Source organism: Budorcas taxicolor, chromosome 10 (genome assembly GCF_023091745.1).
Source record: "Budorcas taxicolor isolate Tak-1 chromosome 10, Takin1.1, whole genome shotgun sequence".
NCBI lineage: Eukaryota > Metazoa > Chordata > Mammalia > Artiodactyla > Bovidae > Budorcas > Budorcas taxicolor.
This window is the reverse complement of record NC_068919.1, coordinates 27505978-27532038: the sequence shown is the minus strand read 5'-3', so window position 1 is coordinate 27532038 and position 26061 is coordinate 27505978. Positions and strand designations below refer to the sequence as shown.

Sequence of the window (26061 nt, the reverse complement as noted above, 5' to 3'; positions counted from 1 at the left end):
AATCCACTGATTTTACAATTAGCAGCAGATAAAGGAAGCAAGCCTTTCTAAAATCCTGGCTTGGACAGGCATATCATGATTATCCTGGTAATTGGTTCCTTGGCTTACAAATTCTGCATCAGTGACCTGTTTTATACATTGCATTTCTATTTAATCAGACATGCCTACGTTTGTTTCATTTTCTGTGAAATAGGAAATCAAGGAGAAATTGGATTCCAGTCACAAGCGAGATATAGAAGGCATGGGAGTCCCAGAAATCAAGTATGGAGACTCTGTCTGCTTTGTCCAACATATAGCCAGTGGTCTGTGGGTGACCTACAAAGCACAAGATGCCAAGACATCCCGCCTGGGACCTCTGAAAAGAAAGGTGAGGGGTCGGAAAGGCTGGAAGCAACTAGGCCTGAGAAGTGATTGTGGAAATAAGGTGGGCATGATGGATTCTTACTTCTTAGATTCCCAGATGGCTCAGTAGCAAAGAATCGGCCTGCCAGTGCAGGTGTGGGTTCGATCCCTAGGTCAGGAAGATCCCCTGGAGAAGGAAATGACAACCCACTCCAGTATTCTTGCCTTTAGAATTCCATAGACGGAAGAGATTGGCAGGCTACAAGTCCAGGGGTCGCAAAAGAGGTGGACACAACCACTAAACCTAAATTCTTACTATTCTGAAGAATTATTTCTGTGACAGAGTGTGTAGCCTAGTGTGGTTACTTTGACTGCATATTCAGTGTGAAAAAGAAAAAGTTAAATAGATGACAAACCTGTGAAGAGGGGCTAGAATACGCTCCTTGTGCTCTAAAACCTGTACTAAATGACTTTTGGTGGTATGCTGTTTGGGGATTATCCACATCATTGCTCCTTTCATTTAAGGGGATAATTGAGTTGCTATGCAGTTTTCATAATATACAGACTAAATAGAATCCCTACAGAGAGATGCAGATTACATGATAACAAGCACGCAGGAACCAACATGCAGAAAGATGAGATACTGTTGAATGATACCGTATCCACAGGGAATGGATCCAGGTCTCAGTGATCTGTTACAGCCAGCGACAGTGGGAAATCCCGCTTGAATACACAGAACATCTTTTTTTTCCAGAAAGTCAACTGCCATAGTAGGGTTTCTTTTGATAGGAACCAGGAAACATATGCTCAAGTCATGCTTAAAAAAAAAAAGAAAGCCCTTACAAAGCACAGGTTTGGATAGTCAAGGAGTCCCATGATAAGGTTCTAGGAAACACTGTACAATGTAGTTTATGTAGGTCAGCCTAATATGGAGGTGATGAAAAATTTCCCAGAATGCTGGTTATTGTAAGAAAGGTTGGGAGGAACCCATAAGGTATAGCTTATTTTTGTACAAAGTGAAATTTATGAGGAAAAGGGATAATTATGAAAAGGAGATAGAAAATAGAATATGAAGCCACAGAGACTCGCTTGTAGAAAACAGAATATGAGGCCACAAAGACTGCTTGTATGAGCCCAGCCCTTCCTCTGCCAACAATTGTAAAGGCTGGACTAAACATGGAAACAAATAAACCATTGGAAGATTTCAACAGCAAGGCACCCAGGGCATGAGTGCTGAAAATCCCACTAGAAGGGAAGTGCACTAAAGCGAGTTCCTCCTGTATCACCGCTTTGCCCTCAGTGTCTTGCTGAGATACCGCACAAGAAATGGGATCTCCTGTTAGTTCTGTGGGTTGGAGAGCCATAACTGTGGTAAGGTCAGCCGAGGTTTCTGAGACTTAAGGGACCATATTCCAGAGTGGAGGAAGCCATAGAAGCGTGAACTTGAAATTCCAAATGCAGTTTCTCCTAGTATCTTAAGCGGACCATGAATAGGGTATAAAGCCAAGATGGCAAACAGAAAATGATATTTCTCTATGGTGGAGAAGAGCAAAGCAGAGATGTGAACAGCGTGACAGTGGTAGGGAGACAGAGGTTGGGGTACAAAGTCCCTCGGGCTGGAATGGCCTTGAAAACACAATAGACTTTCAATTGAATTCCAGATAAGGCCTCTACCCCCAGGAGTACGGGCAAATGGAAAATAGATGCCAAAATCTGATCATCTCCCCTAACAGCCTATCAGGAGAAAATGCAGTCCTCTGAAGAGTATGATAATATCATCTAGAGTTTCCACAATTTTTCACATTTACGAAGATAAAGATGATATTGAAAGAGTAGAATTTGTGGATCTGGGCTCTAACTCTGGGTAGGTGGGGACACACTGGAAGGACCCTGTCAACTAGGGGAGACCCCAGTTTATGATGTTGGTTTATTGTGCCTCTACCTGCCTTTTTCTTCTGGGACCATAGTCTGTAGGTCCATTTACCTGCTGGAGTGTGGATTTGGAGATGGTTTCAGAAACTCTCTCTAAATGATGCCCTAATGGTAAGCCTTTGTCAGGGCTTCCCAGCTCCATTTCCTGAAGAACTCTTCTCTAAAAATAAAAAGGATGTCCAATCTTGTTGATTGTTTTATGAAACAAAATAGGAATTTAGAAAAACCAGTGGGAAATAGACATAGTGAGAAACCTGATGAATGGTAGCTCCCCTTTAAGGAAGCACCCTCTTTCCATTACCATCTTGGGCTTCTACTTTCTGCTGTCAGTTATGGAATTCCCAGGAAAAAAAAAAAAAGACCTTAGGACCTGAGCTGCAGCAATCAATAGAACACATAATAACAACATTCTAACAGCTGCATTTCCCCATTTCTCATTACATTCTTGTTTGACTGGCCGGTTTGAACATGTTATCTGAACAAGCAAAACATAAGGAGGTGGGTCTTTAGGGACCCAAAAGCTGGGACTAAGGCCAGAGTAAACCTAGTGAGATGTATTGCCAAACCTAAATGCAACATTGATAAGCAGTTGCTGGGAATCTCAAAGTAATGTTTTGAAAGAGTTGGTGAATCCAATAGTAAGGGCATCCTTTGCTAATGCTTAAGCTATGGTATATAGATGACATGCAGGTCTCTTCAAAAATGAACATAAATTTATGCAAGCCAGCATGCTTCTTCCTGGGTGAATTCATTAAATCAGGGTGCATTTTCAGAAGAATACAAAATGAGAGATTTTTACCTGGAAATGAGGAAATAGGTTGTTTATTTGTGCTAAAAATGAGAGACACCAAAAACCCTTATTCTAAAGATATTTGGGGGGGCCACATGTTTTGTTTAATTAGCATATAAATTGACTGACTCCCACCCCACTTCCCTAGGACCTACAGATGGTCTCACTTCACTTACTCACATCAAGAGGAAACCATGCCAGGAAGTTAGTTGAATCAGAATTTGACCCTGACCTGAATCAGGGTCAAACCATCCCAGTTAATAACCACACATATTTGGTTGGCCCTTTCAAGAGGAAAAAAAAGCACTGACCTCCACACCAAAAGCTGCTAGCCCCATCTAAAAAAATCAAAATGTATCATGATGTCATTGGTGAGCAATAAGTACACTTAACTTCCTAACAACTGATCTGAGATCAGTAATATGCTGTCCTTTATAACAAATGTTCATTGAATACCTTTCATATTGTAGGTAACATGCTAAATGACTGACATGTAATTTATCTAGTCTTCCAAACAAACCACTAAAATAAGTCCACCTGCAGACGGTGAAGTCACAGCAGAGAGAGGTTAAATAATTTGCTGAAAGTCACACTGCTGAGAAGTGACCTAGAGGGATTAGAAGTCAAGTTGGCTGGTACCTAAGCCCATGCTTTCAAACCGCCTCTCTTTCCATGAGAAGCAAACTACTGTCTCAAGCTGCTTCCCTGGTTCCAGTCAACTAACCCAGTGTGGCCATCCTTCAGGAGAGAAAGCCGCACCTCATCCCAGTAGAAAGTTTTAGAGGATTTTACTTTAACTTGTCTTTCTACATCCTTGGTTTATATCTGGAGAAAAAGGCTCTGAAAGTGGTGATTTTTCTCATTTCCAGAGATAAGTTTTTGTGTTCATTTTAAGAGAAAAATCTATCATAAAACTTGTTTTGACCCATTCAAATTGGCCATCCAGGCCCAAGGAATTTATTGTAACTCAAACCATAGTGGCACATAAAATTTTGTTTTCGTCAAAGCACTGTGTCTCAGGAATGAATCATGTATCAGTAATAGGGTGTATGGGCAAAATAACTTTGTCAATGTCCCACTTTCAAAATGAACGCAGGGGAACTTGGTCCATTGAAGGAATACAAGGGATGAGGAAAATACTGCAAAAGACATTGACTGTCCCATGTAACCTGGCCCTGGTGTCCTTGGCCCTGGGATAGGTCATACTCCATCAGGAAGGCCACATGGATGATGGGTTAACACTGCAGAGATGCCAGCGTGAGGAGTCCCAGGCTGCTCGGATCATCCGGAACACGACCGCCTTATTCAGCCAGTTTGTAAGGTACGTGAGCTCCTTCCTTTTCTCTACTCATTGGTTCTATTTTGCAGCCGTCTGATCCCAACAACCACCCCCTTCTAATACTATGAATTTTCAGGAAATAATTATGTACCAGCAAAGAGTTCTACCAGAAAGAGCTTGGGATTGAAACTTATTTCCAACTAGGTGAGCTCCTACCAGCTTCACTCTCGGCCCAACAAATGCCCAGGCCTCTTTAGTTGGTGTCATTAGTTGGTATTCAGGTTGGCGCCATAAATAGCCAAGGTCTTCTTATGAAAATTAAGTGGAAAGAGATGGAGCACTGTAAATCCCCTTTGTATTAGCGCTGTAAGTCCCCTTTGTATGAACAAGGGAGGAGAGAGAGAAAAAAATGGATCTACAACCTCTGTGCTATTTAGAAAGGTTTTCTACATCTTTCAAAATGGTTTGAACACAAGATTTGCATCGAATGCTTGGGTTACCCACCTATGACTGGGACTTAGATGGGGAAAGTAACTTAACTACCCACTTGGATCATAATCCTTCCAGCCTCAACAGTGCTGCCAAAATAGAATTCTAGATTGTATTCACCGATTACCACACACACACACACACACACGCAGAGATTCTGTTGTAAACAGTGCAATGTTGCAAGCCATCCTTCTCTCATAGGAAAATCTCTCTAAAGCCTAGAGGATTTCAATTGCATGTGTGGATCTGCATGAAATGAGAAAAACCTTTGTTAATGTCCCACTATACCTTTATTTTCCTTCCTGTTGAGTCACTGTGATCCAAGGGATATATATTAGTTAGGATACAGGCTAAGCTGCTATTGTGGTTCAGAATAAACTTATTTCTTTTTCAAGTAATAGTATAGGGGAGCCAAGTGGTTTAGGGAAAACAGACCATCCTGCTACTGGGACAGTTTCCTTCTGTCTTGCTGCTTTGAAATCTCTATAGGTTCTTAAAGTATGTCCAGTCCAGCAGCATCACCTGGGAACTTGTCAAAGACATAAATTCTTGGGGTTTATCCCAGATAGACCTAATCAAACACCTAAGAGTGGTGTCTCAGAAAAATTGAGTTTGGATGGGTCCTCCAGTTGATGCCGATGCATGCTAAAGTTTACAAACCGCTACCCTGGAATAAAGGTCTTAACCTTGGCCAGGCATTAGATTCATCTGGGAAGCTTTTAACATCCTGATGCCAAGGTAGCATCTTCAACCAATTACATCAGAATCTCTGAAAAGTGAAAGTGAAGTCACTAAGTCATGTCCAACTCTTTGCGACCCCACGGACTGTAGCCTCCCAGGCTCCTCCGTCCATGGATTTTCCAGGCAAGAATATTGGAGTGGGTTGCCATTGCCTTCTTTTTTTTTTAATATAAATTTATTTATTTTAATTGGAGGTTAATTACTTTACAATATTGTATTGGTTTTGCCATACATCAACATGAATCCACCATAGGATAGTCCCCATCCTGAACACTCCTCCCTCCTCCTTCCCCATACCATCCCTCTGGACTGGTGATTTGTTTCATATATGATATTATACATGTTTCAATGCCATTCTACCAAATCATCCCACCCTCACTCTCTCCCATAGAGTCTAAAAGACTGTTCTATACATCTGTGTCTCTTTTGCTGTCTCACATACAGGGTTATTGTTACTGTCTTTCTAAATTCCACATATATGTGTTAGTATACTATATTGATGTTTTTCTTTCTCACTTACTTCACTCTGTATAATAGGCTCCAGTTTCATCCACCTCATTAGAACTCCAGGAGATCTTCCCGACCCAGGGATTGAACCCCAGTCTCCTGCATTGTAGGCAGGCGCTTTACCATCTGAGCCTCGGAATCTCTGGGGTGGGATCCAAACACAAGCTTTCTATCAGAGTTCCCCGGATAATTCTAATACTCAGTCACAGTTGAGAACCAACTATCCTAGTGTGTATTCTTCAACCATGTGATTAAAAATAGCGTACTATCACCATGGCTGAGGTCTGACCTGAAAAGATGAGAAGAGAGAGGAAATAGAGGGCAAGCCATTTCTTTAAAAACAAAAAAAATGACCCAGAAGTAGATCGCCTTATCTTAGACTCTGTTAGCTAACACTAGTCACATGTCCACACCTAGCTTAAGGAAGGCTGAGAAATATCTCTGGTGGGTTACAACTAGAGGGTCTTGATACTAAATTGAAGGAAGAAAAGCAGACGGTAGGGGTATTCTTGCTACAAGGTGGGACTAAGGCCTGAAAATCAATGATCTTTGCCTGATTTTGACTCCGCCACTGGTTTCCCATGATTCTTGAGCAAAATATATCCTCCTTTCCATTCTTTACATCCGAACTGCTCCCCTTCTTCACAGAAAGGGTGTAAGATTGAATGGCTTGGTACAGGTAGGAAAAATCAGCTACATGCATACATGAACTTTGCATGTAGTCTCGACTAGACCACACCATTACCATAGGGAGTGAATAGTTGTATCTAATTCTCAATTCTCTCAACTTCTGCCCTTATGTCTTTCTTAAGTCAAGGCCCCTAATTCACACATTTACAAAAATTAATTCAAAAATGGATTAAAGACATTATTGTAAAACTTAAAATGAGAAAACCTGGATGAGAAAACATAGGCTTGAATCATCATGACCTTGAGTTCAGCAATCTTTTATTCACTATCATACCAAAGACAAAACCTACAGAAGAAAAATTAGGTAAATTGGACTTTATCAAAATTAAAATCTTTTTTGCTGTGAAGGGCACCATGGAGAAAGTTAAAAAAACAATTCATGAATATTTGCAAATCATAGATCTGATAAGGGAATAGTATCTAGAATAAAGAACTCTCACATCCCAACATTAAAAAGACAAATAGACCAACTTAAAAATGGATGAAGAATCTAAACAGACATTTCTCCAAAGATGATATGCAAATGGCCATAAGCAGATGAAAAGATGTTCAATACTATCAGCCATCAGAAAAAATTAAATCAGAACCACAATGAGATAACACTTCATTCTCACTAGGATGGCTATAATCAAAAAGGCTATCAATTAGAAGTGTGGACAGGATGTGGAGAAATTCAACCTACACTGTTGGCGGGGGGGGATGTAAAATGTTGTAGTCACTATGGAATACAGTCTGGGAATTCCTCAAAATTTTAAGCATAGAGTTACCAGATGACTCAGCAATTTCATTCTTCAGTATGTGCCCAAGAGATATTAAATGTTGATCAGTTGCTTAATCATGTCCAACTCTGTGAGTCCATGGATAGCATCATGCCAGGTTTCCCTGTCCTTCACCATCTCCCAGAGCTTGCTCCAACTCATGTCCATTGAGTTGGTGGTGCTATCCAACGACTTCATCCACTGTCATTCCCTTCTCCTGCCTTCAATCCTTCCCAGCATCAGGGTCTTTTCCAACGAGTCTGTTCTTCACATCAGGTGGCCAAAGTATTGGAACTTCAGTTTTAGCATTAGTCCTTCCAATGAATATTTAGAACTGATTTCCTTTAGGATTGACTGGTTTGAACTCCTTGCTGTCCAAGGGACTCTCAAGAATCTTCTCCAACACCACAGTTCAAAAGCATCAGTTCTCCAGTGCTCAGCCTTCTTTATGGTCGAACGCTCACATCCATACATGACCACTGGAAAAACCATAGCTCTGACTAAACAGATCTTTGTCAGCAAAGTAATATCTCTGCTTTTTAATATACTGTCTAGGTTTGTCTTAGCTTTTCTTCCAAGGAGCAAGCATCTTTTAATTTCATGGCTGCAGTCACCATCTGCAGTGGTTTTGGAGCCCAAGAAAATACAGTCTCTTACTGTCTCCATTGTTTCCCCATCTATTTGCCATGAAGTGATGGGCCCAGATGCCATGCTCTTCATTTTCTGAATGTTGAGTTTTAAGCCAGCTTTTTCACTTTCCTCTTTCACCTTCATCAAGAGGCTCTTCAGTTCTTCTTCATTTTCTGCCATAAGGGTGGTGTCATTTGCATATCTTAGGTTATTGATATTTCTCCCCATAATCTTCATTCCAGCTTGTGCTTCATCCAGCCTGGCATTTCTCATGATGTACTCTGCATCTAAGTTAAATAAGCAGGGGGATGATATACAGCCTTGACGTATTCATTTCCCAATTTTGAACCAGTTCATTGTTCCATGTTCAGTTCTAACTGTTGCTTCTTGACCTGCATACAGGTTTCTCAGAAGGCGGGTAAGGTGGTCTGGTATTCCCATCTCCTTAAGAATTTTCCATGGTTTGTTATGATCCACACAGTCAAAGGCTTTAACATAGTCAATGAAGCAGAAGTAGGTGATTTTCTGGAATTCTCTTGCTTTTTTGATTATCCAACGGATGTTGGCAATTTGATCTGGTTCCTCTGCCTTTTCTAAATCCAGCTTGAACATCTGGAACCTCTTGGTTCATGTACTGTTGAAGCCTGGCTTGGAGAATTTTGAGCATTACTTTGCATGTGCAATGAGTGCAGTTGTGCAGTAGTTTGAGCATTCTTTGGCACTGCCTTTCTTTGGGATTGGAGTGAAAACCGACCTTTTCCAGTCCTGTGGCCACTGCTGAGTTTTCCAAATTTGCTGGCATATTGAGTGCAAGAGTTTAACAGCATCATCTTTTAGGACTTGAAATACCTCAGCTGGAATTCCATCACCTCCACTAGCTTTGTTCGTAGTGATGCTTCCTAAGGCCCACTTGACTTCAAACTCCAGGTTGTCTGGCTCTAGGTGAGTGATCACACCGTCATGGTTATCTATAAGATCTTTTTTTGTTTAGTCCTTCTGTTTATTCTTTCCACCTCTTCTTAATATCTTCTGCTTCTGTTAGGTCCATACCATTTCTGTCCTTTATTATGCCCATCTTTGTATGAAATGTTCCTTGGTATCTGTATCTTTCTTGAAGAGATCTCTAGTCTTTCTCATTCTATTGTTTTCCTCTATTCCCTAGCACTGATCACTTAGAAAGGCTGTCTTATCTCTCCTTGCTGTCTTTGGAATTCTGCATTCAGATGTGTATATTATCCCTTTTCTCCTTTGCCTTTCTCTTCTCTTCTTTCCTCAGCTATTTGTAAGGCCTCCTCAGATAACCAAACAAAAACTTGTACACAAATGTTCAAAGCAGCATTACTCATAATAGACAAAAAGTGATAGCAACGTAAATGTCTATCAACTGATGAATGAATAAATAAAAGGTACTATATCCATATACCAGAATATTATATGTCTGTAAAAAGGTATGAAGTTCTAACATACACTACCACATAAATGAACCTTGTAAACATTATGCTCAATGAAAAAGAGCCAGTCACAAAAACTACATATTGTATTACTACATTTATATGAAATATCTAAAATAGACAAATCTGTAGAAACAGAAAGATCTGGGAATGGTGTGATAGCAGGTGATAAGGGGGAGTGACTACTAATGGGTATGGGATTTGAGGGAAAGCTGATGAAAAATTCTAAAATTGACTTAGGTCATGGTTGCAGAACACTGTAAATATACTAAAAACTATTGTACCATTTGAATAGATTATGGTATAATACATGAACTATATTTCAATAAAGCTGTTATTTTTAAAAATTCAGTGGGAGTTACATGCCTAACAACGGGAAAATTATTTTTAAACAGCTTTATTGGGTTATAATTTGCATATCATAAAATCCATCCCTTTAAATGGACAACTCAGTGAATTTTAATAAATGTATGCAGCTGTACAGCCATTGTTACTATTCAGTTTTAGAACATTTTCATCACCCCAAAAGGATTCCTTATGCCTACTGAAGTTTATACTAGTTAAGACTCCCAGCCCCAGGCAACCAATCATCTGCTTCTCTCACAGTTTAATGCGTTAAACTGATAAACCATACAATATGTGGTCTGTTGAATCTGGCCTTTACATTTAGCATTACATTTTTGAGGTTCATCCCTATTGCAATATGTAATGGTGTTCCGTTCCTTCTTATTGCTAAAAAGTATTTCTGTGAGTATGTTTTAAATACGTATTACATATATAAATTATATACACATACATACACAAAAAGGTATACATGTATGTGTGTATATATATATGATTGTGTATGTGTGTGTATGTGTATATATATGGAGAGAGAGAGATACACAAGTATACTCATCTCACATACTAAAACATGTTTATAGTAAAATAGCACTATCTTGATTAATATATCTTTATAATAAGTATTAAAATCAGATAAAGTGAGTCCTCCTACAATGTTGTACTTTTTTTCAATATTATTTTAACTCTTCTGATCCTTTGCATTCCCATATAAATTTAAAGGGTGAATTTATCAATTTTTGTAAGAAAGCCTGCAGGGATTTTGATAGATATTACAGCAGATCTATACATCAGTTTTGGGAAACTTTTATCTTAATAAATCTTTCAGTCCATAAACACAGAATGTCTGTCCATTCATTTATTCTTCTTGGATTCCATTCTACAAGATATTAGATTTTCCAGGATATAAATCTTACACTTGTTTATGAAAGCTATACAGTATTTATTTTTGATGCAACTACAAATGGAGGTGTTTTCTTAATTTCATTCATTTTTTTCTTAATTTCATTTCACATTGTTCACTGCTGGTGTCTATAAATATTGACATGTAGAAATTGAGGTTTTAAAATGTCACCCATGTATCCTATGTCCTAGATGAAATTTTTTATTATAGTGAGGGTATTTTTTGGTGTGGATTCTTTAGAATTTTCTACATACGGGATCGTGTCATCTGTGAATAAAAGGAGTATTTTTTTTCCTTTCCAATAAGAACGAATGCCCTTCATTTCTATTTTATTTTGTGTGAATGCCCTGGATAGAACATCTACTACAATATGGAATAAAGTAGAGAGAACAGACATCCTTGTCTTGTTCTTGATCTTAGTGGGAAAACATTTGGTCTTTGACTATTAAGTTTGGTGCTTAACTTGTAGAGTTTTTGTAGATGTCTTCCATCAAGTTGAGAAAGTTCTCTTCTACTTCTAGCTTGATGACAGCTTTTTATATTGAATGAATGTTAGTTAGATTTTGTCAAATTCTTTCTATTGAGTTGATGGTGTGGTTTTGTCCTTTATTTGTATAGTTTATTACATTATCTGCTTGAGAATGTGATTGAAATCAGTATTATTGTTGGATTGTCTATTTCTCCCTCAATTCTGTCAATTTTTACTTCACATATTTTGGTCTCTGTTATTGGGTGCTTTGAAAGTGAAAGTATTAGTCACTCAGTCACGTCCGACTCTGCAATCCCATGGAGTATAGCCCATCAGGCTCCTCTGTCCATGGAATCTTCCAGGCAAGAATACTAGAGTGGGTAGCCTTTTTCTTCTCCAGGGGATCTTCTCAATGCAGGGATCAAACCTAGATTTCCCACACTGCATGCAGATTCTTTACCATCTGAGCCACCAAGGAGTTTATAATAAATATATCTTCCCCCAAACTGATTCTTACAAAATATCGCCCTCTTTTCTTTTTTAAAAAATTTTCCCCAAGTGTTTCTTTTCTTTGAAATTGAAATACAGATGATTTACAATATTATATTAGTTTCAGATGTACACTGTGATGATTCACTATTTTTGCAGATTACATATCATTATAAGTTATCACAGGATAATAGCTATACTTCCTGTGCTATGCACTATATTTTTATTACTTATGTATTTTATACATAATAGTTTGTATCTGATAATCCCATACCCCTATTTTGTCCCTCCCCACTTCCTTTTCCCCTTTGTTAACTACAAATTTGTTTTCTGTGTCTGTGAGTCTGTTTTATATATACATTGATTTGTGTTATTTTTTAGGTTCCACATATAAGCAATATTATATGGTATTTGTGTTTTTCTGTGTGACTTGTTTCACCCTGAATAATATTCTCTAGGTCCTTCTGTGTTGCTGTAAATGGCAGAAGTTCATCCTTTTTTATGGCTGAGTCCCTTTTTATATGAATATTTTTTGTCTCAATTTATTCTGTAGAGCCACTCCAGCTGTCTTACATGCTAGTTACAGTTACTGATTGCATGGTGTATCTTCAGTCCTTTTACTCTCGACTTATTTGTGTCTTTGAATTGGAAATGTGTCTTGTAGATAGCATACTTTGAACCTTTTTTTCCCCCCCGAGTGCAGTCTGACTGTCTCTTCCTTTTACTGGTGTGTGTAATCAATTTATAGGTAGTGTAATTATTCAGATGATTGGTTTCATGTGTGCCATTTTGCTATTTGATTTTTATGTCTTTTTGTTCCTCTATTCTTCCTTTACTGCTTTCTTTTGTGTTAAATTGACATTTTCTAGTACAATTTTAATTCCTTTTAGTGTTTCTAACTACTTTTTTAAGTTACATTCTTAGTTGCTCTAGGGAACTTAGTATGTCTTTGATAGGAAATAATCTACTTCACATTAATATGAACTTAACAAGTAAATCAACTTTGCTCCAATGTTGTTCTCTTCTCTCTCAACTCCTTTGTGACAATCCTGATATATGTATTATAGCTTCATGTGTTATAAGCCCAGCAATACAGTTTTATAATTATTATTTATGCATTTTTAATTAGGTCTAAGAGCAAAAAAGAGAAACATTGGTACATATTCATTTGTTTTATATTGAACCACATAATAACCTTTCAGTTCAGTTCAGTCGCTCAGTTGTGTCCGACTCTTTGCGACGCCATGAATCGCAGCACGCCAGGCCTCCCTGTCCATCACCAACTCCCGGAGTTCACTCAGATTCACGTCCATCGAGTCAGTGATGCCATCCAGCCATCTCATCCTCTGTTGTCCCCTTCTCCTCCTGCCCCCAGTCCCTCCCAGCATCAGAGTCTTTTCCAATGAGTCAACTCTTCGCATGAGGTGGCCAAAGTACTGGCGTTTCAGCTTTAGCATCATTCCCTCCAAAGAAATCCCAGGGCTGATCTCCTTCAGAATGGACTGGTTGGATCTCTTTGCAGTCCAAGGGACTGTCAAGAGTCTTCTCCAACACCACAGTTCAAAAGCATCAATTCTTCAGCACTCAGCCTTCTTCACAGTCCAACTCTCACATCGATACATGACTACTGGAAAAACCATAGCCTTGACTAGACAGACCTTTGTTGGCAAAGCAATGTCTCTGCTTTTGAGTATGCTATCTAGGTTGGTCATAACTTTTCTTCCAAGGAGTAAGCGTCTTTTAATTTCATGGCTGCAGTCACCATCTGCAGTGATTTTGGAGCCCAAAAAAAGTCTGACACTGTTTCCACACTTCTCTTTATTTCTCAGTATGGATTCTAGTTAGTGTCTGGTGTCATTTGCTTTCAGCTTGGAGTACTTATTTCTTGAGAGACAAGCCTGCTAGCTTTTGCTGATAGACCTGTGTGTGGATTGGATAATATGTCCAAAGGTCAGGCAGTTTTAAGATCGTCCTGGATTTTACTTTCTGCTTGCACAATGCCTCCTCATATTCAGCCAGAGATGAATAGATACCTGGGGCCCTCTCTGGTTCTTCCTGAGTGTGTCTGTCTGGGACTTTGCACATGGCCTGCCTCACCCTGTTAGACCTTCTTTTCCTTGGAGCTAGGGGAGAGGATCGGAGAAGGCAATGGCACCCCACTCCAGTACTCTTGCCTGGAAAATCCCATGGACGGAGGAGCCTGGTGGGCTGCAGTCCATGGGGTCGCTAAGAGTCAGACACAACTGAGTGACTTCACTTTCACTTTTCACTTTCATGCATTGGAGAAGGAAATGGCAACCCACTCCAGTGTTCTTGCCTGGAGAATCCCAGGGGAGCCTGGTGGGCTGCCTTCTATGGGGTCGCACAGAGTCAGACACAACTGAAGTGACTTAGCAGCACAGGGGAAAGGATGGGAACTATCTCGGGCTGAAATATCATAGACTCCCACTATTCTTACCAAGGTTCATTATGGAAAAAAAAAAAAAAAAAACTTACTTCTCAATTTCCTGTATACCTTTGGTCAATTTCCAGAATCCTAAAACAGTTTTTTGGGTGATTTTGTCCAATTTTGTCACTTTTATTGGGAGAAATAACTCACTGAACTCCTCATTTCTGGAAGCCCCACCTTCAACGAGAGAAATTCTTGATTCTCCCTGATACAAGATGTTTTACAAGAAGGGAGGGCTAATGAATACCAAACCGGTACACTAGAGGTGAGGGCTACAAAAGCCCTGGTACTTACATTATGCAAGAGCTGGAAAGTGAAGGATGACAGCATAATTTGGAAATAGATTCTCCTCTCCCATCCCTTTTGAGAAACCAACAGTGCATGTGATGTACAAATGGGAACCAGAAAGAGAGATTGACCTTCTGCAAGAACAAGTTAAAAAGGAATAAAGAATGAAGAAGAAAGAACAATGAAGAAGATAATGTTTAAGTTTCCTGTACTGTCTCATCATCCCCTGTGTGGTTGTTGGGAAATGTCCCATAGGACAAATGAACAGTGTGATGGACCGAGGAGTCTCAGATGTCCTGCTGGAGAGAAAAGATGCTATCCAGCTGTCCTCTGAGTTTAGCTTTTGGAGGGGAATGATATATAAATAATTATGGTAACTGTATGGTAAATACTCAGAATCACCTGAGCTTTTACTTAAGAAGTCCTTGTCAAAGATCTGAGAGCATAATGGGACAGTGGCTGTAGGGGCTGGAGGAGTGCTGAGCTGAGACGGGGGCCGGTTGTAGTTAGTTCTGAACTGCAGCATCCTCTTGTCCCTGTCCGTCTAGATCCATCTGGGTCTCCTCCCCCACGGTTCCAGAGTAGACTGTGAGCATCATGAAGCCATTCAGAGGATGTGTCCTCAATGCCAAGCGTGTATTATGTGTTCTCTTTTGAAGGAAGGAGGCATTTTCCCTGGAGGACTGTCAGACTGATGTTTCTTCAAGAGGCAAGATGAAGTGATCCAGCACTGAGAACCCACAGGGAAAAAAAACATTAGCCCCAGAAGGGTCCTGGCAAACAGAGAGTCTACCTTCCTATGTTTCAGTTGTGAAATTGAAGCATTGGAGTCTTAGAGGCACTCCAAGGACCTCACAGTTAAATGGCAGTGACTATGACCTGCGCTTTCCCACCCTCGATGTGCTGCCCCATCAAGCTACAGAAATGCCTACAGACCTCTTCTTTCATCCTTATTTCTCATCACATGAGACCATACTCTTCACTTAACTGGCCTGAGTGTCTCTGGTATATGGAAAATATTAAATTTTTAAAAAGAGAGAGAGGGAGAGAAAAAACTCTGCAACTAGATCGGAAATATTGAGGAAAACGTATTCATTCTTACTGAACCTGGAACTGGGGAGTCATTTCTGATTGTGTTCTTTTTCCCAAACCTTCACCTCATATCCAAGTGAGATTCTCTTCCTCACTGTCTCTGAATCCAATAATATCCCATAGAATCTTTAATAATCACTTCCTGAGCACCTGCCATGGGCAGAGGACACACTGCTGAGAAGTGCCTCCTGCCTGTAATTCACTCTTCTCTCATTGTGTGCACTTGGCATTTTTATACAGAAGTGGAATTACTGTCATCTCATAACCTGAGTATTTTCAGGACTTGTTTATAAGCTTTGTCTGAGGCCTAGCTCACAATCTTTTCTTTAGCATGTATCCAGATATATAAGCAAATCTTCAGTAAATGTAAAGGACAGCTCATTAGAAATCAACCACAGAAGAAAACCCCTGATGTTATTAACTCATGGAAAAAGGTCCCATTCCACTAGGGTCTCAGACAGTGAGGTTGCAGATTCAGTTTCACCGACTGCATCCACTCCCCCTTCCTATTCTTAGCCTTGGCCTCTGAAAAGCTCACCAGTGTACCTCTCAAGGAGACAGGAAAACAAAGGGTCGTTTTGTCATCTGTGGAGGTTTGTGGCCTCTCTGTTGGAAGCACTCAGTTATAAGATTTGTTTGGAAAATTATGACAGAGGGAGTCAGACCCACATATGTATAGGATGGGAGGAACACAACAGAGGGAGGTGGTGGGGATGTTGAAGCAGAGAAGAAGAATGTCGAGAGATGGGACACTGGTGGGGGGTGGATAAACAGAGACAGGCCACACAGAGGAAGCTGGAAAGAGAGACAGAGCTAGGGAGATATCAACACATCAACAAATAGGGTGCCTGCAAACACAAACATTAAGAGGAAAACACCCACAGAGACATCACAAAGACACATGGGGGAGACAGAAGACAAAGATGTAGATGGAGGAAGAGCCCCAGTGATGAAACCCCTTCCAGCTGATGCTTAACCTGTCTCAGGAACGTGTGGTAGTCTAAAAGAACTATGGGTTAATAGTTATCTATAAAAGTACTTCTACTTAAAAAGGAAGACCTGGCACACAGCCAGGGATCCTTTCCATTGATTTGAGAAATGGTTTGAAAATTGAATTAGAAATTCCTTCCCATTATGGTGTTTGTCAGCAAACTTCAATTTGAGGTTATCAGTACAGTGACTATCCCAGGTGCCCAACAGCCATACCAGTCCCTGTGCCCAGTTCAGGGCAGGGAGGAGCTACGACCCAATGGACCCTCGTCAGGGTCCTGCTAGAGACCCGCTGCCTAAGCCATGTCCATCTGTGGTTTCAGTGGAAACAGTCGCACAGCTGCCCCGGTCACCCTGCCGATAGAAGAGGTCCTGCAGACCTTACATGACCTGATTGCCTACTTCCAGCCCCCGGAGGAGGGGATGCAGCATGAAGGCAAGCAGAGCAAGCTCCGCTCACTCAAAAACAGACAGAATCTTTTCAAGGAAGAGGTAAGTCCAAAACATTAAAAAGTGAGACGCTCTTTTGTGTCCAGGGCTAAAAGTGCCCTGATGACTGCAATTTAGAGTCTCCATGCAGTCTCTTTGTCTCCGTGCATGCATGTGCTCAAGAAAGAGAAGAGCAAAGAGAGAAAGCTGGAAAGAAAAAGATTCACTGGAAGTTACCCTTTCCTGTCAGCACCTGGATCACATTAGCAGCAAACATTGTCATGCTTGTACTTTGGTACATTCAAACCAGATTAATTTAAAGCTTCAGTGTCACCTATGTATCCAAAATTCATCTTTCGTAAAATCTCAGCTATGAGAGTATGGCATTAGCTGTGATTCCCAAATTTTGGAAGGTATCAGAATTACCTTAGAACTTTGTTGGAAAAATATGAATTCCCAGGTTCCACCACATCAGAAATGCCTGGGGAGCTGGTTTAAGAGATACAGACGCTACTATGTCTCAAGGTGAACTTGAGCATCTGAGTCACTAGGGATGGGCATAGATATGGGGAAAATACTAACTTGGGGCTCAAGGAGTCCTGGCCCTAGTTCTGGCTTCATCCCTGGCTGTGTGTGATCTTAGATCACATGGCTTTTCTAAGCTTGGGCATGATGATTTGGCATTAATTTTACGGCCATGGTCATATTCCTGCGGCCTTGCATTCCTGTGGACAGGGCTTGTCCTTTGGCATTTCTAAAGTTGGCAGTGTGGGAAGTAGACCTGTCCCTACTGAGCCTTCTGAGGAGAGCAGACTTTGGCTGGGGAAACATTCTGTGTGCCTTTATAGGCTGCTGAAACTACACTTAACATTTCCCTCCTGCTCTTGAAGAACAGCTGGGCACAGATGTTTTTATTGGGTGGCATAGTACTGTAAATTAGATGGAAAGGTCGTTTTAGAAAATCCTCTTTTAGTTTTATTGTCTCTAAATTCCCTTTTTGGAGCAGATGGGGAGATGCACAAGTTTGCATCTTAAAGAAAAATAGATCCTATATCCAAGGGCTGTTTCTAGGTGAGTCAGAATCATTTCACACCAGACAGAGCAGGCTTCTGTGAGACTCACTCGTGTTCCCTCTTCCTCACTACGTCCTTGGTTTAAGTTAAACACGTGGGGTCAAGCCCGTCAGAGGAGACTGCTGACTCACTTCCAAAATGGAAGCTATTTAGGTCCCTGAGGCATAAAAATGCATATTTTGTTTTGGGGAGGAAAAAACAAAACCCAAATTGGCACCGTGAAGGTCTGTTTGCACATTAGGATCACCAGCTTTGAAAGGTGAATGATAAGGAGAGGAAAGAACAAAAAGGATCCTGAGATCTTACGTACTTTTACTTTTTTCCCAACTCACCTTCACAGGGAATGTTAGCCCTTGTGTTAAACTGCATTGATCGCTTAAATATCTACAATAGCATAGCACACTTCGCAGGGATCGCCAGGGAGGAGAGTGGGATGGCCTGGAAAGAAATTCTGAACCTCCTGTACAAATTGCTCGGTAAGTACATGCCCAGAGCTGTCTCCCTGGGCAGGTGGCTGTGGAGGTCTATAGGCATTTTTGTTGCAGGAAGGGAGAGCCCAAAAGGGGGCTCTTATCTAACATTCAGAAATGAGTGGTCTGGGGAGATATATATGCTGACAAAATGAGAGAATTTGTTGGGGAGGGGCACCTGGACGGAGAGAGGAGTGTTAGGGAACCCGGGAGGACTGTTCTGTCCTGTGGCCCACAGTCTAGGGTCTTATGGTGATGGGATTAGTTTCCAGGTTGTCTCTGGCCAATGACTCTTACTCAGGGTCCTCCCTGGTGGTGCATGCATTGCTCGGCCAAGATGGATTCTGGCAGGGAGGATTCTGGGAGGTCAGTAGGTCCTGCAGAGCCTCAAGGTCAACCCTCTTGTTGTTGTTCATTCACTATGTCATGTCTGACTCTTTGCAACCCCATGGGTTACCATATGCCAGGCTTCCCTGTCTCTCACTATCTCCCAGAGTTAGCTCAAACTCATACCCATTGAATCAACGATGCCATCCAACCATAGCATCCCCTGTCACCCCTTTCTCCTCCTGCCCTCTTTCTTTCCCAGCATCAGGGTCTTTTCCAGTGAGTCTCTTCTTCACAGGTAGCCAAAGTATAGGAGCTTCAGTTTCAGCATCAGTCTTTCCAATGAATATTCAGGGTTGATTTCCTTTGGGATTGGCTGGTTTAATCTTGTTATGGCTGGCCTGAGAAGCAGCATAGGAGATTAGACTGAATTCTGCCCTTTAGTGACTGTGGAGGTACAAAGCAGAGGTCCGAGGAAGAATTTCCTTATCCAAATACCTCACAAATGTCTGTGAATACCACAGTCTTTGAAAACCAGCAGCATGATGAGAAAGCCTCAGAGCCAGTCAGTTCACATGGACTTATTCCAGAGTCCCGTCTATAGTACTGGCCTATGGAGGGAAGGTACTTGGTCTTATAGTGAAAATCTAGTGACAGCATATTCTCTGTCTACCTTTTCAGTATTATCTACCAATGGTCCTCAAAGATGAACAGGCCTCAGAATTAGCTGGAGGGCTGGTTAGAACACAGTTGCTGGGCCCATCCCTGGAGTTTCTGGTTCAGTAGACACAGGACAAGGCCACGAATTTGTGTTTTTTAACACCTTCTCAGGTGATACTGACATTCCTATCCGGGGATCACACTTTGCGAACCACTGTCATGTACTGATGCATTTTAGATATTTTAGAGTTTCATGTTTTGTTATTACTTGCCTATTAGTTTAACCAACCCTTTCAGTTGTACTCATTTGGATGCCTTCTTTTAGCACTGAAGAATAGCAAGTGTTTAGCTAGATTTAAGAAAATGTTAGAGGAAATTGAGATCTGAAGCCAGCAACCAAGCAGATATTGTTTTCTTGCTTATCACTATCGAAAGTAATTTTTTAAAATCTGTGTGTATTTTGTCTCTCTCCTCCATTTCACAAAGGCAGGGGACCTGTTGTGTTCCCACTGACTTATTCCCAGCAAGTAGACAGATGCCTCATACACAGTGGAATCTCTGGGAATATTTGAATGCATGGTAGATTTTTTTCTTTTTTTTTTCTTTTTTTTTTTTTTTGCTCTTCAAAATGTAGACACAGGAATGTATCAAAAGGCTTGGGAGGGGAAGGGGACTATTTCATTCTTTCTAACTGCTAAGCAGATAGAGTATTCAGCAGTATCCCAAGTTCCCATCACTGTGCCCTTTAACCTACATGATCAAACATGTTCTCATTCACAGCTGCTCTTATTCGTGGAAACAGAAACAACTGTGCTCAATTCTCCAATAACCTTGACTGGCTGATCAGCAAATTGGACAGACTAGAATCTTCCTCAGGTAGGATTTGACAGGAAACACAACTGGAGAAGGTGGGGGTTTTTTTGTTTGTTTCTGTTTATAAGAGAGAGAGTTTAATCTCTGGACAATTTTTCCCCCCACTGGATTACAAGCAATCCTCAGTAATTACTTCAACAAAAGAAACACAATCCTAAATCTTCCTAGTACTCTTAAAACTTTGTTGATCAACTTTAAGCCAGGCATCAAAACTCTTTCCTTTCCTGCTTCATTTTTCACTTTGTCCCTCATCTCCTCTCCCTGAGCCCTTGAATCATTCCCCACCCAGTTTGAACATGGTCCTCTCAACTATTTAGAAGCAGGACTGAAAGATGGCCAAGAACTTAGAGGAAATGATACGCCTCATACCCCTGAGTCACCCTCAACACCATATCTAGAGCCCTTCTTGATGACTCACAGAGAACTTGGGCCAAGAAAAGTGGTCATCATTAGTAAGTGACCATGCCATGAGGCCCTGCAGTTTGCTTCCTCAGAGATGAGAGAACGTGACAGGTGTGGGTCCCCCTCTGGGAAGCTGAAAGGTTTCAGTGCTCTTTTCATCATTTAGAGATGACAGGAGCTTGAACAGACAAGCCAAGGGAAAGCTCCTCTAGGATCGTCCGCCTCCACATATGTCTTCTAGAAAGAAGCCTCTGTTTCCTCCAGAACCTCCTTCCAGGGCCAGACCACATTTTAGGGTAATTTATGAAAACCTTGGGGGAAAAAAGAGAATCAAGAGGACTCTTCTCAACAAAACCTATAAGGATATTAGCCGACAACTTTCTGTGCATTTCCACCCCAGTGTTACATGCAGGTACCAGGCTATAAGGGCCACCTGATTGTTTTTCTTACACCTTTGCTTAATACAGAAAACCATCCAGTGTGCCCAGAAAAGGGGACAAAGCCCAGTAATCTTTATTTAGTGAGGTTACAGTTTACTCATATACCATACCAGTGCATCTAAAAAAAAATTCTGGAGTGATTCCTAGAAAAATTCTTTTTCAAGGAACGTTCAAAGCATTTTCTAAATTGTTTGAATGACCTTTAGAATTTGTAGTAAACTAGGTATCCCTTTTTCTGTTTTTAAATTAAGTATTGCTTGGTTTTATTGGGTTAAAAATTCTGTTCTAAAGCTGCTTCTCTATATTTTGACCCAAACGGATCATGTCTTTGTCCAGGAAGAGGGAGGAGGGGTTAGTAATAAATAAACTCACCTCTAAATTAGAGTCTTGCCCCAGGGGCTCCTGAAGTCTATCCGAGATGCCTCATCTTTCTTCTGGCTGGAAGTATTTAATAGATCCAAAGAATGATGGTATTCTGTCCCCTTAGGAGGATCATTTCTCTCTCAGGTTTCTAGTTATAATTAGCTCTGCCGGTTATTTAATGTCCAAATGATTTTTGTGGCATACATGCAGGTATCTTGGAAGTTTTGCACTGCATCCTCATTGAAAGCCCAGAAGCCTTAAACCTGATAGCAGAGGGCCACATCAAGTCCATCATCTCCCTGATGGATAAGCACGGACGGAATCACAAGGTAAGTATGGAAGGAATCCCGGACAGGGATTGACTTTACCTGCCTTTTCCTTCCCTGCTGCTTAGTAACAGTTGTGTGTTATGGAGAGAGTATTGACTACTCTCTTTCTTGGCTTTGATTTTTTAAAAACAAATTAGAAAAAAAAAAACCTCTGGAAACTAAGGTCCTGAAAGAGAGAGAGTGATAACTACTCTCTTTCTTAGCTTTGATTTTAAAATAAATTTTAAAAAAAATCTCTGGAAACGGAGGTCCTCAAAGACCTTTCTTTCTTAGGAGTACACTCTGAGCCAGTCACACGGGGCCTTGGGTGGTCCCCTCAGTTTCCACCAGCTTCCCAAGCCTGGCTCATCATTACCCCCTTAACACCCAGCTGGTTTGCGAGGCATTCAGCTCTATACAAGGTCGGCTGCGGGAACTGATCCCACCCTCGAGTCTAGGAGCTTAGAAATGAAACAGCTAGTGCCAGCTTTATAAAGAAGCTACATAGAAATCAGACTTAGGATAATGTAGAAAGTCTTGGCAACATGGCATGTTCTTAAATGAAATCAGACTTGCCATGAGTCAAAGCAGGTGGAAAAAACTGGGCTTTTCATGAACAAGCCAGAGGAAACAAGTGGTGGGGCTCTTCCCTAAGAGGAAACAGTTGCATGACCTTGAGCCCCCATCATTTCAGCTGTAAAATGAAGATAACACCACCTCACTTACGAAGGCAGAATTCTGGGTCAAGTTTTTTTTTTTTTTAATGGTCTCTTAAAGTTCTAATTTCTCTATTTTGGAATTATATTTCTAAGACACCATGATCTCTGGGGATTAGTGTTTGCTCAGTCATGTCCGACTCTTTCTGACCCTATAGACCGTACCCCTCCAGGCTCCTCTGTCCATGGAATTTTCCAGGCAAGAATACGGGAGTGGGTTGCCATTTCCATCTCCAGGGGATCTTCCCAACCCAGGGATCAAACCTGGGTCTCCCACATTGCAGGCAAATTCTAAACCATCTGAGCTACCAGGAAAGCATGATCTCAGGAAAGTCTATTAAAAATATGTCTTATCCTGACCCATTGATATCTGCCCAGTACATGGAAGGGGATATCTTACCAACTCATTAGTGAGCAGCCAGGTACTACAAGGCTGAAGAGGAGCATTTCAAGATCAGGTGGCATATTTGGATGTGAGGGACAGCAGCTGGGCTCAGGCAGAGTGGAGAGAACCCAGCTTGGTCACTGGCCCTCTCTGCTCACCCTCAGCTGGGGGCACTGCACATCAGAGACACGTCTTGGAGTGGGGGGTCCAGGAGAACAAGCCTCTGCAGCACTGCTCAGATGATATGTATCATCCTTAGGAAACAAACAAGCCACGGGCCTTAGCATCTATGAAATTGCTTGGCAAAAAACAGAAAGAAATATGTGGGGTTAGTAATTGCTTTCCCAAATGTGGTAAATCAAAAGCAGGCATGAGGCTCCTGCTTCAGCCCATCTTCACTATGTCCGAACATGCCCCTTCCCATCTGCAAAGTGTAATAAGAGTAATTGATAAGCACCTGAGTAACCCATGGCCTGAGTCAGGAGCCATGGGCAGAAGTCAAGAGGAGCTCGTAGAAAGCAAAGCTGCTCTCCTTTCATTGCTCCTGGGGCTGCTTTGTGATCACACTGCAGAACACACTTAGTAGGTAACGAACTTTGCGATGGCTTCTTTCAGCCAAAAGCTACAAGCCCTTACTGGATGGCCAGTCAGTAATGGCAGCTGATTACTGTTCTGACCACGGTATGAGTATTCCACGGTTGAGAATACTGAAACCTGTTGTTGTTGTTGTTGTTGCTGTTCAGCCTCTTAGTTGTATCTGACTCTTTGTGACCCCATGGGCTGCAGCATGCCAGGCTTCCCTATCCTTCACTATCTCCTGGCATATGCTCAAACTCACGTCCATTGAGTTGATGATGCTATCCAACCATCATATCCTGTCACCTCTTCTTCTCCTGCCTTCAATCTTTCCCAGCATCAGGGTCTTTTCTAATGAATTGACTCTTCGCATCAGGTGGCCAAAGTGTTGGAGCTTCAGCTTCAACACCAGTCCTTCTCATGAATATTCAGCGTTGATTTCCTTTAGGACTAACTAGTTTAATCTCCTTGCTGTCCGAGGAACTCTCAATGCCTAGGGACTGAGGCCTAGGGAGCTTTATGACTCTTCTAGGAATCAATGCCTGGCCTGATATGTTACCTGAGTGTACTAGCATAGTACTCTTACATCTTCCAGACTGAGAAGTTCTGGGCAATGATGTCAAAGCTGAGGCAATGTGATCGTGGTACAAAAATAATCTCTTCTAGGATGTCCCATTTTTTTGTTTTCTGGTGGATTTTTTGGATGGGGGCTGGCTTGTCATGAATTCAGTTCCCCCATTAGAGTTATTCATGTACATGACTTTTATTTTCAAGGGAAACCTAGTCTCAGATCCTTACCAGGGATGTTTGTGGTCGCTTGGCACAGAATGTGCTGGGTGCAGACCAGACTTCCATTGCAGCATTGTGTCTTCACTTGGAAAATGCCAAAGCAATGTTTTCCTATCCAGGCTGCTCTGCTTTCCATAGTTCCAGGTGTCCAGACATCTCTGACCTATTCACTTAGGTTTCCGTGAAGATAGTAATTCAAAATACATAGAATTTTAGAGCCCAGGGCACCTCACAACGCCTCCAAAAACACTGATGATGATGATAATGATAGTGTACTTTTATTTTGCGTCTGACAAATACCAGGTGCTGTGCTCAGTGTTCGCATGCATTTTCTTTCTTCCTTGTTATTATTCCATGAAGTATTGTTTCCACTTGAGGCAAAAACAAGGCCAGTGTATACGACACCTTAAAATATTAACTAAGGTTGCCAGACAAACCAGGACAATAATTTAGGTCTCCATCACTAAGTTCAATATTCTTTCCAGTGTCTCTCAAGCTGTAGTCTGGCATGTTCTATGAGACTATGTTTAATTTTGTGTTCCAGTTTTTTTTTTTTATTGTATAAATATAAAAGTCTTCGCATTAAAAAAAATTCACAATCAGAAAACATTTTCGTATAGTAAGTTAGTGTTTCTCAGACTGGAATTTGAGAGTTCCTGTGGGTCCATGAAGGTGGTCTTCAAGACCATGATATTTTTTGTTAAAGGTTTATAGATATGGTGGGTTTGACCTCCTCCATTCATATGTTTAGAAAGGAAAGGCATTCTTTGCTTCCTTTCTGAGCTGCCTCGGGCTCACCATTGTAGTACCTATAATGCGATGGCTGTGACATCCTTTGTTTACTGATATGGCAAGTAGTATTTTAGTTCTCAGCTCTATACTGGCTGTGAACAGTGTTGCCAGTCATCTAAAGCATGATCAGATTTAGGTCCAAAAGTTAGAGAGAAAGCACAATCTTTGGAGTAAAAAGGACAGAAGTGGGGTGTGCTGCCCCAGTTTCTGAATGGACTCTACCCCATGACCTCACAAGTGACAAGGCTTACTCATCCTCAGCATCTCCTCACCTTCCACTTTTCCAGATCCCATCAAAATTCTGTTTGCCTTCAGAACAGTTCAGATGCCACCCTCCCCATGGATCTTTTTCTGAATCCCAGCTGGATGTGATCTCCTCTCCTCCCCGTACACCATGCACTTTGTTCCACGGTGTTTCCACTCTGCCTTTCCTTGCAGATATATTATGTGTATATTTCTCTCAGAGACTAAGTTTCCTTTACAGCAGGGACCTTGTGATATCCCTAGTGCCCAGCTCACATTGTTACACACAGCAGGCATCTAATTCATGTTTTTGAGGATGTGATTAAAAAAAGAGGAATGGATGAGTAGAACCACCATCTCCTCTTGTCTCATCTTGAATGGATGGAAGCTCACAAATGCACCCAAGTCTCATCTCATCCAACAGATGGCTGTTCATAGCATGAGGCACACTTACTATGTTGGTGGCACCAGTTTTATTGAGTAAAAAGGACAACTGTTGAATATTCTGACAGTAACCTTCTGATTTTTACATGAAGTAAGTATATAATAATAAAAATGAAGTATGCCCTTCTCCCTGCAACCTAAC

General features: G+C 41.2%; 1 protein-coding gene across 1 annotated transcript in view; it reads left to right on the top strand.

Moving 5' to 3' along the window:
* RYR3 (ryanodine receptor 3) overlaps positions 1-26061 on the top strand; it is a 573341-nt gene that overhangs the window by 285233 nt on the left and 262047 nt on the right. Inside the window, exons 11-16 of the mRNA XM_052647070.1 lie at positions 194-367; positions 4264-4385; positions 16953-17121; positions 18472-18607; positions 20369-20464; positions 21877-21995. Of these exons, the coding sequence (XP_052503030.1) occupies positions 194-367; positions 4264-4385; positions 16953-17121; positions 18472-18607; positions 20369-20464; positions 21877-21995 (816 nt within the window). The remainder of the gene's footprint in view (positions 1-193; positions 368-4263; positions 4386-16952; positions 17122-18471; positions 18608-20368; positions 20465-21876; positions 21996-26061) is intronic.